The 11,622-nt window shown below is 49.5% G+C and overlaps 7 protein-coding genes across 7 annotated transcripts; 2 read left to right on the top strand and 5 right to left on the bottom strand.

Annotated features, from left to right (window-relative positions):
* Window positions 1–77: 77 nt before the first annotated feature.
* Window positions 78–1,058, bottom strand: eng2 (putative GPI anchored endo-1,3(4)-beta-glucanase; the record flags this gene model as incomplete). Its single annotated transcript, XM_040783367.1, has 1 exon — window positions 78–1,058. A coding segment is annotated over one exon (981 nt), but the record flags the coding sequence as incomplete, so codon positions are not given.
* A 2,253-nt stretch (window positions 1,059–3,311) lies between these two features.
* EURHEDRAFT_408676 (uncharacterized protein) lies at window positions 3,312–4,101 on the bottom strand. Its single transcript, XM_040780886.1, has 3 exons — window positions 4,040–4,101; window positions 3,613–3,979; window positions 3,312–3,548 (listed from the first exon to the last, which is right to left on the bottom strand). The coding sequence occupies exons 2-3, from the start codon at window positions 3,812–3,814 to the stop codon at window positions 3,376–3,378; spliced, it is 375 nt and encodes a 124-aa protein (XP_040642032.1). The 5' UTR covers window positions 3,815–3,979; window positions 4,040–4,101; the 3' UTR covers window positions 3,312–3,375.
* Window positions 4,102–4,433: 332 nt separating this feature from the next.
* On the top strand, window positions 4,434–4,998 carry EURHEDRAFT_383507 (Con-6 family protein). The gene is made up of 3 exons (XM_040779578.1): window positions 4,434–4,567; window positions 4,620–4,772; window positions 4,836–4,998. The coding sequence occupies exons 1-3, from the start codon at window positions 4,491–4,493 to the stop codon at window positions 4,924–4,926; spliced, it is 321 nt and encodes a 106-aa protein (XP_040642031.1). The 5' UTR covers window positions 4,434–4,490; the 3' UTR covers window positions 4,927–4,998.
* On the bottom strand, window positions 4,963–5,910 carry EURHEDRAFT_408674 (HHE domain protein). Its single transcript, XM_040780885.1, has 3 exons — window positions 5,525–5,910; window positions 5,145–5,476; window positions 4,963–5,092 (listed from the first exon to the last, which is right to left on the bottom strand). Exons 1-3 carry the CDS (start codon window positions 5,756–5,758, stop codon window positions 5,032–5,034), a joined length of 627 nt encoding a protein of 208 aa, XP_040642030.1. The 5' UTR covers window positions 5,759–5,910; the 3' UTR covers window positions 4,963–5,031.
* A 539-nt stretch (window positions 5,911–6,449) lies between these two features.
* Window positions 6,450–7,137, top strand: EURHEDRAFT_206718 (Zn(II)2Cys6 transcription factor domain-containing protein). Its single transcript, XM_040777970.1, has 2 exons — window positions 6,450–6,513; window positions 6,573–7,137. The coding sequence occupies exon 2, from the start codon at window positions 6,616–6,618 to the stop codon at window positions 7,069–7,071; it is 456 nt and encodes a 151-aa protein (XP_040642029.1). The 5' UTR covers window positions 6,450–6,513; window positions 6,573–6,615; the 3' UTR covers window positions 7,072–7,137.
* A 936-nt stretch (window positions 7,138–8,073) lies between these two features.
* Window positions 8,074–8,514, bottom strand: EURHEDRAFT_206656 (uncharacterized protein). Its single transcript, XM_040777969.1, has one exon. It carries the CDS (start codon window positions 8,463–8,465, stop codon window positions 8,241–8,243), a length of 225 nt encoding a protein of 74 aa, XP_040642028.1. The 5' UTR covers window positions 8,466–8,514; the 3' UTR covers window positions 8,074–8,240.
* An 865-nt stretch (window positions 8,515–9,379) lies between these two features.
* On the bottom strand, window positions 9,380–10,986 carry EURHEDRAFT_544757 (uncharacterized protein; the record flags this gene model as incomplete). Its single annotated transcript, XM_040787436.1, has 1 exon — window positions 9,380–10,986. One exon carries the CDS (start codon window positions 10,984–10,986, stop codon window positions 9,451–9,453), a length of 1,536 nt encoding a protein of 511 aa, XP_040642027.1. The 3' UTR covers window positions 9,380–9,450.
* Window positions 10,987–11,622: the final 636 nt, after the last annotated feature.

Below are 11,622 nucleotides of genomic sequence, written 5' to 3'. Positions count from 1 at the left end.
CTCGTAGGAGCCTCAGTGGCGGATGCGGTACCTGCAGAGGCGATCTGGCTAGATTCATGGTGACGCTGGCCAGTCATGTAGATCTGCACGGAGTTGATCTCCCAGTACGACTCCTTGTACTTCTCAGGGTTCTGCGCGACGTAGCTCTTGCAGCTCTTGAACGTGTCGCTGGGATCGCTCATAGGGCAGAGACCGTCCTGGCCGAAGATACCACCGGCCCAGTCGCCACAGAAATCGGTGTTGAAGATCAGCTTCTGCGCCGAGAAGTGCTCGCCAAAGTCGCAGGATCCCTGGAGATGTGCCATGGGAGTTCCAAAGTGAACCGTATCGGGGGTGCCGTTGGCGATCGACTTGGGAATTGAGTCGCGGGTGAAGTACCAGATCTTAATGAATTCAGAGGTACGCTCCAGGGCATAGACACCGCCGCCCTGCTCGTTGAACGGAGTGCCAGACGTGCCATTTTTGCCCTTTACAACACAGCCAATAGTGCCGGAGGCCTCACCACACTCCGTGGAGCTCACAGTGCCGGTCATGTCGTTGTCGGCCGAGATTCCACAGGAGCCGCTAGTATGCAGGACAATCTCATTGTATTCGTTCTTGTTGACACCTTCGACTATATCGATCTCACCATCCTGAGGCCAGCGAGGACCAACAGACCAAAACGCGGGCCAGGTACCGCAGACACTCCCAGGCATGTGCTCAATGTCGACGATGTATAGACCTTGCTTGTAAAACAGTTTACTTTCGACTCGTACCGAGTCTCGTCCCGCGCCGTTCGGATCCAGGGTATTCGTGTGGTCCACCCCCAGATACATACTTCCGCTGGAAGTCACCTTGAACAAGCCTGAGCTCTCCGCACTGCTCTGGTTTTGGTAGGTGACATAGCCGTTTGTGGGGTCAGCCCCGGTGAAGAAATCGATGTGCTCCAAGAACGAGTCGCCTTGCCATTTCTCGGCGAGTTGATAGCTCTGAGCCGGCCACGAGCCACCAGCTACAGCGGGGGAGAAAATCGATGAAGCGACGAGTGTCCCGACGCTCAGGAGCCAGGAAGAAGGCATAATGAATGTGAGAAGGTTGCTATTATTCAACTCTCAGAGGGAGAGGGAAAGGAAGCCAGTTCCGGGGTTCTCAGGAGGAATTGAAGAGGATAAAATGCAGGAACCAAATGAACGGAATACAACCCTCTAGGTCGCCACAAGGTCCGAAGGGAAGGAATGAAAGTCGAAAATGCAGTCGTCAGTCTAGCTGTGACTTGGAGCAATAAAGAATGTATGGGAAAAGAAACAGAGGGGTGAGAAAAGATGCCAACGCTGGGGACAATCAGCCCAAATAAAAACAATCAAGACGAAAAAAAGACCCGGCCCAGCCAGCGTCATTGGCCAATAAAGCTCTCTGTCTTCAATAATGAAGGACAATAAGAACAGTATGCCTATTAATATCCCCGTCAATGCGGTTCATTCACGCGACAATGGCTCTTTTTTTCAGGGCCCGAAGCGCGCGGATTGGAGGGTAACTCTGCTTGGCCAGGTAACGCACGAATCAGCGCTACTCCCGGCGTCCCGCGAGTAAAGTCCAGACCCCAGGGATCCTTCATTCTCTTCTTTAGGGGGCTTTCTGGCATGTTGGGGGGGACCGGCGACAAGATGCCCAAAGAGTGGTCGGCAACTGAAACATCCCCGAACCATCTCAAACAGGGGCAGCCGAACTTTTTCCTTCGGGTCCCATGGATGACCTATGAATGGTGCTGTTGTAGATGAAACACTGGCGGTTACTGATTCAGGGAGCAAAGTCAATTGTTTATGGATAGCACCGTAATTAGCAGAAGTTGAACAGTGGATTGCCTTTCCTGGTCTCTGTACGGCGGACACGATGGAATGTCACAGGCGACTCCGATCTCCTGCATTCTTTGCTGGTCACCCCTCCAACGCTCCGGAATCTCGAAGACTTCAAGACCATCGGATAATCGATCTGGAGAACGAGCTAAGATCTGTGAAGCTGTGACGCGATGAATGGAGATTTCAGATCATCCCCGAGTTGGTGAATATGGTGGGGTCGAGGATCGGGATCCCGGGCGGAAGGGGCTGCAATACCAAGCACGCCTCTAAAAGGAAATCCTCATTGACAATTGACATGTCTCATTGGATCGATCTAGACAAGCTCGTTGTCTTGTCTGTCACTTCGTCTCGTGCATCGTCGACAATACGTCTACAGCTGTCGGTCTGTTCCAGAAGCGCAGCCTTGCATAGACAGCGAAAGAAAAAAAAAAGAAGAGATAGGGGAGATAGGGGTTAAGCAACCACGAGCAAAGAGCAAACCGGCATGATGCTGATCTAATATTGTAGGATGTTGTAGGGCGTTGCTATAGTTAAGAATATTGCAGATACGAGCATGCGTATACTTTTCCAAAAAGGGCAACTCACCGACCACTCCCACAAACAATCACGATATCCAGTAGGTATTACGGGTTACTCGAGTACAAGTCTTCTTATTATTAGCAGACACATGGAATGTCGCTCAGCTCGTATTCCCCGGCTACAGAACGGTAAACTGTGCGGGAAAGGATAGGCATATATATAAGTGGAGAATCTCACATACACCATCTACTTCAGATAACTAGCACAAGTATTCAAAGATTCCGTACGATTTCAGGCAGTATTACCGTGGAAAACAACGGCCGGGTCCCCGTCCCCGAGTGGTACCTACAGCCGATACCGATAGCGCGTTGTTTCCAAACAAGATCAGAATTTATCGTGAGATATATACTACAAAACCACCCGGTGTTAATTTGATCGAAATGGCCCGACTATGAAGTGGACAATCCCGGATTATATTGAGACAGGAAGTATCTCCACCAGGTACAAGATATAAACTTATGATTAATGTAAAAACTCATGATCTTCTTTCTGGAAACACATCATGGTATCCGAGACTACTCCTATCCTCACGTGTATCCTGGAAAACGTGTGAAACGGATAAGCCAATAAGGCGGTTAAACTCCGAGTCGGGGAGTCGATTATCCGGACTGCACGAGGCTATATATGAAGAGGAAATTTAGATTACACGGAGGGTGACATTGGTATCTATAGACACCATAGATGGTAGAATGAGTGCTTGGCTATCTAAACGAGTGTGTCCGTATATGAGAGATCTGTCGGCCTCGGTAATTGGACCAACTATTTATCCATCTCGACTTACATCAACGTGAAACTCGGTCACCGTGAATCTACGCCTTTGGGTCTCCTGCTCAAGTACCTATGTTGACTAGTTCAGTAGAATAAAAAAAAAAAAAAAAAAAACCTATACAGTTAAACCCATTTCATAAAACCATGCATAAATACCAAACGTCTAATCACAGCTTATCCCATCCCCATGCACCTAACTCAACCTCTTCGTCCCAGACACGCCCGAGGTGCCATACCTCACATAATCAGGCAAGTCATCCTCACCAGGACCCTCATTGTACCTATTCGCAGACTGCGGCTTAGCATGACGCGTACGATCGCCCTTCAAAATGTTCGATTTGTTAATGGCCTCTTTTTCATCCTCCTCTGTAGACGCACCATCAGCAACCTCAATCATGCTCCATCCATGTCAACGTAATGTAATGCATACCAAGCTGCTCATTTGAGTTCGAGTAAGGGGGCTGCACGGGGTCATCATAGTCCGCCTGGTCGGCCTGCACGGGGAGTTGGTCTCGTAGCTCGGGACGAGTGTCGCTGATGTAGGAGCTGTCGTAGACGTTGCCGGCGACTGGGGAGGCGTCGTTTTGAGCCTCATAGAGGTCTTCGGCTTCTCTTTCAAGGCGGTTGGACATTTTGTTAATTTGTTTAGCTGCCAATATGAATGGAAATTATGTGTTGTAATGATAGATCTGAGTTGTCCGGACGTTCGAGGCGAAGACTTGAGAGTACTATAACTCCGGCCGTAAAGGCGATGATGTAGCCATTACAGATGAGCTATAGCAGGCTTTATCTTGAATCTAGTGCCACTTTGATGTCAGAATACTGTCAAAAATGTTTGTTTGGGGTTGTCGTGATACTTTTGGGTTTTGACGTTTCGGGGACGTCATCTGAGTTTAAAGGCTACTACAATGTTTCTGTTAGAATCTTAGACAAGTTAATTATTATGCTTGAATAGGCAACTGGTCATCTTAAGAACGCAAATATCTAGTTAAAGAAAAGCAACGCCCAGTGGTGACACTGTGCATCACGGAGTGGTCTGCGAAGTACTCCGTACATTGAACGTAATTCGAACAGTAACCCTCAACGAATGTATATTGCTCAATGGCAAATTGCGAATTTAGTGGCAATATGACGCTCGATTAGATCAATTGTCTTACGATTATCATGGAATCAACCCCCCAAAAGAATTAAGCAAGCAATTTCTCAATTTGCTACATCACATTCTCCATACTACATACCTTCTGATCGTCACGGCTCCACTTCACTTTATCAGATCGTTACAAAACATACCCACATCTATAAACGATAATGTCTTATTCTCGAGAAAACAACGAAGTCTCCGCTTCCGGAGAGGACATGGTTAATGCTGCGCGTGGCTACAAGGCGTGAGCACCCCATCCTTCCATCGATTTGCACCATGATTAACCACTAGACTAGTACTCTGCACAATCCCCATGTCTCCAATGAAGCCAAACAGCACGCGCAAGACGTGCTCGACAATGAGATACACGGGGACAAACCGCAGCAAGATCTGTATGAGGTTCGTCAGCGGAACAAGGAGCCTACTCGTGTAGCGAGTGGCTTGAAGGCGTAAGTCTCATTTGTCTAATGGAATTGTTGGGTAGACGTTATACTAATGGTGCGTTACAAAAGTGCTCAACAGAATCCCCGTGTTACAAACAGAGGAAAGAAGCAGGCTGGTGATAAGTTGAATCAATTGGGGGAGCAGCAGCCGGAGGAGTAATTGCTTTAAGACTTAAGACTACGGATAGAGAAATGAGTCTAATTTCATACATTAATGCAATGTGCTCGCTCGTATGTAGAAACATCTATCAATCTAATTATAGAATCACTCTATAGGAGGTAATTTACAATGCCTAGGACTTATGTAGCCATATTCCTCGTCCGGCCTATATAATACCCCATTAGAATGTACGACACCAGGAGCACCGGGAAGCTTACTCGATCTGATCAACATCTTCTTCAGGCCACGTGCGGAATACATCCACCAGCTGGTCCACAGGCGCCGTCATCAACCCCAAGGCTGTTTCAAACGGAGGCCGATCCGGGATGCTAGGGTGCGCTCTGGTAGGAACAAACATCTTGGTCCGATTAAACGATCTGGAAAGACGATTGCTTTCGTCGCGAGTGATAGCACCCTCCAGCTTAACCAGGTCGTTTGTAGTTTCTCCCATGTGGTTTTCCAGAACCCGGGACATGAGAGTTTCAGCGGTGGGGAGGAGGTCAGAGTCACTGCTGGACATGTCCTGGAACCTTTTCAATTGCTCTTTAATCTAGCCATTGTCAGTAAGCTAAACCAATACCCAAGAACAGCAGCATACCACTCGATGCTCATGGAGATCCTTGTCAGCCACGTCCCTCCCATCCCGGACGTACTTCTCGATCGCCGGAATTACCACCAACTCTTCCCCCACCGCATGCCGGGCGATTTCCCAGGTGAGTTTGTTCTGGTAAGCCGTGAGCTCCTCTGGATCGCTGGCTTGCTTGAGTCTGCTGTAAACCGATTCGATCTCCCGGTGATCTCCTTTGATGGTGTCCAAAATGCGCGAACTCATTATAGCGGTGGTCGATTTCTTGGATTCCTTGGATTAGTGTGGGCGTAGTCTCGAATGCAGCTTTCTTCATGGCAGCACATGTTATCAGAGGGTGTCATTACTCAAACAATGGGATATAAGCTAACATTGTTGCGCCACAGGTGTCACCCCAGGTATGTGGCGTGGTCGACAGGGTTTCCGAAATGAGGTCATCCGGCGATAAGATCCGGGGAATGCTGGCTCGCAAGGTACCAGTAACATCACATGACTATCTGTTATTGAGATTAAAGCAATTCTCTACTGTTTCTTATATAGCGACTAGAATGTGGATTGCAATATTTTATTGATTCCACAGTTTAACTCTAAATTAACCTGATCGGATCCCTGCGCTGCAGGCACCGATTGTGCCTGAGTCCCGATGAGATGAATCTGACGTAACAGCAGGCGTTTTCGGCATTTTCTTCCAACCAACCGAGGTTCCTTTCTCCTGCAGGTCCAGTTGGCAATGGCGCTTAACATCTGTCAGATGCGTTGTTTTTTGGCAGCCATTGGGCTGACTTGACACTTCGGGTTGCTGCATGACAATTAATCCCCCGAGTTGTCATTGAGTGCTGTCATAAGACTCATTTTGGCTTTGGCTGCCTGTACTGCTGCTGTCTACAGGCACCATCTGTCCGGCTTCTTGCTAAGCTGCTTTTGCTTCTCCCCTCCTCGTCCGACTTCCCTCTCTCTTCACATTACATCGTTACTGGAACCCGACTGTTGAATCTTGACCGGTATGTACAGGACTCAAAGGTTGCACGCACTAGTATTGACACACTAACTTTATATTGTTGTGGCGAGCAGAACCCATAATAATCCCCACATATCACCGAAACATGGCCGCCGTTCAGACCACCCCTCATTTTTCGAATCCCATGCACTGTGTCCCCCTCGGACAGGACGATCTACCAAAGTCCGGCTTTCTCAGACGCCTGTCACAGTGGTTCTGGCCAGTGGCATACCACGAAAGCGACTACAACGAGTACAACGTTACGAGTCCTCCTAGCATCGCCCCGGAACATTCTGCATTTCCGCAATTCGATATTACCCCGGGTCTACAGAGACAGTCCGGTGCAGATGATACGAACTCGCCATGCAAAACTTGCCGAATGGCTGGAATACCCTGCGATGGACAACGACCGCATTGCTCGCAGTGTCTTGGCGAACAGACACTCTGCTTCTATGTGGATCCGCTAAGGGTATCTAAGAACAAGCGGAAACAGTCTACGGTTGCACAATCTCGTGTATTGCCCAGTCTGAGTGAAGATGATGAAGCCTCGTGTGCTTCATAAATTTTGTTTGATTTTAGCAACGATTAGACGAAAACTTGGGAGGTTAACTTGGCGTTTTTTTTTTTTTTTTTGGATTTTGTGACATGAGACCGAGACCGAAAATCGGCTTGTCTCCTTGATATTTCTGTTTCTTTGTCCTCGTGCGTGCGTACGTGCCGTGTATGTGCGTATGTACGTGTCTCGGCTCTGTGTGTGGGCTGGACACTACTTATTTCATTGGAAGCCCGAATCAAACTGGGGCGTACATTGTCTGACTTCCATTTACCTTTTACATATGCACCCCTCCGAGTCCATGACATATTCAGACAACCGCCCGACTTCAGACCAGTAGGAAAACATGTACGAAAGCATGTATTCGTCACCACGCTGCTCCGCCGTAGTCAGACCTGAGATAAAAAAAAAAAAAATCGCTCGTGCGATCGACTCCACATCTATCCTTCAGCCCTAAGCTTAGCGTGCCGAGATCGCCACTCTCGGCCCCGCGCGACCCGGAGGCTTGGCACCAACCTCTACGCGTCTACAACTCCCCACCACGAGGAGCAAGTCTATCAGCTACTGACTCATATGGCTGAAACCGTCTCACTGCGGATCGAACATAGGAAGCGAAGTCGTGCCTCCTTCAAGTGCCTGATAGTCGTACGAAGACTGCGAACCTTAGGTCGATGGCTCCACGCTGAATACCTTCAAAGACAAGATGCCACCTCGCAAACGTGCTCAGTCCGGCTAGCAGTGCGAGTACAAGTAAAGACCATGAGCAGAAGAATACCAGTATTGTCCAAGAAGACCGCATTCACAAAGAAATCTCAAATGCATTCCTCGGCAGTTTTGCAGTAGACATCTGATGCATCGACGAGTAATCCAAACCGAATCATTGATAAGAACTTCTGCGAGAAACTGAAAGGATCGTTCCAACATGGCACCTGGTGATATGCACAAGAAAACCGCTTGAAAACCATGATGTCTACAGATGAATTTGAAAACTTAATCTCTGACTCTGCAGAAGTATCTCTACCAGAAGGCCATGATGATGCAGCACAGGACACTGAAGCTCAAGACATACTCAAGCAGCAGATACGCCAAAAGACAGGCCAACTGGTATATTAATTCTAACTTATGTTCTGACCATGGCTAGAATGAGCCAACAATGGTAAATCTATAGTAGGATATTGTCACGGTGCCAGCCTGCTGTCGGAATGTAGAGGTTCCTTACCGAACAATACCAACTGATGCCTGATTAATGCCTCGCTGATATCATATGGCGCAAGCAGCGTATTTACTCTGCTATTACTGCTTTTGAAACCGCACAATCGCTTAGCATACTCTATAAGGTAGTCAACGGTCTTATATAGGATCCTAGATAGCTCCCTTTTGCAAGAATCAGAGACCTCAACCATATACGCTCGATACGTACTTTCGACCCTGACTAAGCTGTGATTCCGACAGGTACTAACACTGGTGACCTGAAACGGAGCGGGTAGCTCAGGATCGGGGAATCGGGGAGTCGATAATCCGGACTGTACAAGGCTATATGACGAAGAGTGTGATATTGAAATCTATAGACACCTTGACAATATAATGAGTGCTTAACTATCTAAAATGCATGCTATGGTGTCCTTATTTAAGTACAAGGATACGTCCGTTTTTGGATACCAGGCCGCTTTCGGTACTCGGGCCTACTATCAATCCAATGTTACTTTCATCAGCGGCGGCTCACCGCTGAGAGTTACGGGTGGAAATGCGGCCGTTTATGGCCTCAGTAGCGGTCATTTTGGCGTCGATTTCACAGGTCCTCACATTCTATATGTAAATGCATAGCGCATTAAATCCATAATTAGCGAATTTTTTTTTATTCTCAAAAAAATATGTAAAATAAAATAGACTTCTCTCTATTCATTAATATTTCTCTTGATTTCTTTTATGGGCAGGTGCTGTATATAAAGTCCAACATCAGTTAGTATTGGAAGTTACAACTCCGTCGCAACAATAACTATATATTTAGCAGATGATGGCTTTAATCCCGGCTACTTTTCTTGGGTATGGATCAAAAACCAAGTTTACAATTTCGAAGCAGAAATTTCAAGGAGAGAATTCATTGCAAATAACAACCATATACACAAGGGAGTGACTAGACAGATAAAAACCAAAAACCAAATAACAAACCCGCTAAAGCTAAGAAGCAAAGACGTCAACTCGTCCTCCACGTCATTAACGAATTATGTCCATTACATCCTAATATGGATATCCGAAATATATAACTCGGAAGAGACCATTCCATATCTAACAAGATTCCCGGTCACGCATCAAGGAAGGAAAAGAAAGGAGAAGAAAGGGAAGCGTGTCGTATCGAATCAACTATCAACCATCGCCCGATAGTTCAGTTTAAGCGTACCAGCGGGAACCAGCAGCACCAGGGAGACCAGCGTTGCCATAGCCGGGGTTGGGGCCGTTGTAACCAGTGGCGGGAGCAGCAGGACCAGGGACGAAGAAGTCGTTGGCCTCATTGGCGCTCTCGTCACGCTTGGTGACCTCGGGGTAAGGGGCGGTACCGGGAGCGTACTCGGGGTAGGGAGCAGTGCCGGGGGCGTAGTTGGGGCGGCCATAGCCTTGGCCGTTGTAGACCTGGCCATTGTAACCAGCGGTAGGGCCGGCAGGGCCAGGAGCGAAGTATTCACCGGCGTTCTCGTCACGTTTGGCAATTCCGGGGTACTCGGGGTAGGGAGCGGTGCCAGGGGCGAAGCCGGGACGACCGTAGCCCTGGCCGTTGTAGCGGGTGGCGGGGGCGGCGGGGCCGGGGACGAAGTAGTCGTTGGCACTCTCTTCACGCTTGCCGACGTGGTTGACGGTCACGTAGAGAGGGTCATGCTCGGGCTCAAGGTACGGGCGGACGATCCAGTTTCCGTCGTGGTCCTCGCTGGTAAGGGCGTCGTTGGAGCGCTTGGCGAAGCCAGGGTAGCGGCCAGCACCTGGGTACTCAGGGTAGGGGGCAGAGCCAGGAGCAAAGCCCTGGCGGCCGTAGCCGGGACCGTTGTAGCCAGTGGCGGGAGCGGCAGGGCCAGGGACAAAGTAGTCACCGGCGTTGTTATCGCGCTTGGTGACCTCGGGATATGGGGCGGTGCCAGGAGCGTATTCAGGGTAAGGAGCAGTACCCGGGGCGTATTTAGGACGGCCGTAGCCCTGGGGGTGGCCGTAGCCGAACTGACCCTGGTTGGGGTTGACGAAGTATTCTCCGCTGTTCTCGTCGCGCTTAGTGACCTCAGGGTAGGGAGCGGTGCCTGGAGCGTATTCGGGATAGGGAGCGGTACCCGGGGCGTACCCAGAACGGCCGTAGCCCTGGGGGCGGCCGTAACCGGGCTGACCCTGGTTGGGGTTGACAAAGTACTCTCCGCTGTTCTCGTCGCGCTTGGTAACCTCAGGGTAGGGAGCGGTACCCGGAGCGTACTCGGGGTAAGGGGCAGTGCCGGGAGCAAATCCAGGGCGACCATAGCCCTGAGCAACACCATAACCACCCTGGCCGTGCTGGGGGTTCACGAAGTACTCGCCGCCGTTCTCATCGCGCTTAGCAAATCCGCCGTACGGGGCAGGGCGCGGGGCGTAGCCGGGACGAGGGGCGTATCCAGACTGGCGGAAGCCAGGAGCAGCAGCACCAGCGTTAGTGCCGTAACCGGACTGGCCGAAGCCGGGCTGGGGCTGGCCAGCAGGGGAAGCGGGGTTAACGAAGTATTCGTCGTTCTGGTTCTTCTGCTCATCGCTGGCGGCGTCTTCAGCACGCTTGGTGATGTTGTCAACGTTCGCTGCATCGGCCGCCTCTGCAATGTCTGCAACAGCACCTTCGCTGGGGATGTTCTTGGTAGGGGCGGCAGCCGAAAGGCTTGCAAGGCCGACAAGAGCGCTGGGGATAACGGTAGAGAAACGCATTTTGACGAGAGGTCGAGAATGAGGTTTGGAGGGTTGGAAGACGAAGAGAAGAGAAGAAGATTGGGATTGTTTTCTTGGTTTGATGGAGATGGATTGTTCTGGTCTGTCCATCGATTCGAGCGAACAGGACTAGGTATTTATAACATTTCGACTCAGTGAAATTCGTTCCAAAATCCATGTTAGATAGATGCAATATCATCTTGTTGGTCATTGTGTGCTGTCGTTGCCTCTGTATTCCCCTTACATATGCTGATGTGTGGAGGAATCGTGGGGTCCAAAGCTCTACAATGCTCAGTGTGTGGCCAAATTATTGGGTAGGGCACATATCTCCGAGATTTATTGCATCGAAGCGGATCATGGCCCTACAATGGATATCTGACAGTGAGCTAATAGCCCTTTGCGGCACTAGTATGGTGCTACTAAAGTGCTTGAATGTCCCAACCCGGACATGTCCAATGTCGCTTGTCCGATGGACCGGTCACTTACAAGGGATGGCTTTACCTCATGCATCTATGTATCCCAAGAACTGCATTTCTGTCGTGATGACAAAAATTCATGAGTGCCGTGTAATCCGAGAATCGCCTAAGGTATCCCTTGTCAACTGCTGTCTACATGAAGCCCTACAGTTTGACGCAT

This window comes from Aspergillus ruber (assembly GCF_000600275.1).
Source record: "Aspergillus ruber CBS 135680 unplaced genomic scaffold scaffold00003, whole genome shotgun sequence".
Lineage (NCBI taxonomy): Eukaryota > Fungi > Ascomycota > Eurotiomycetes > Eurotiales > Aspergillaceae > Aspergillus > Aspergillus ruber.
The sequence above is the reverse complement of the archived record's forward strand: the minus strand, read 5'-3'. Positions and strand labels throughout refer to the sequence as shown.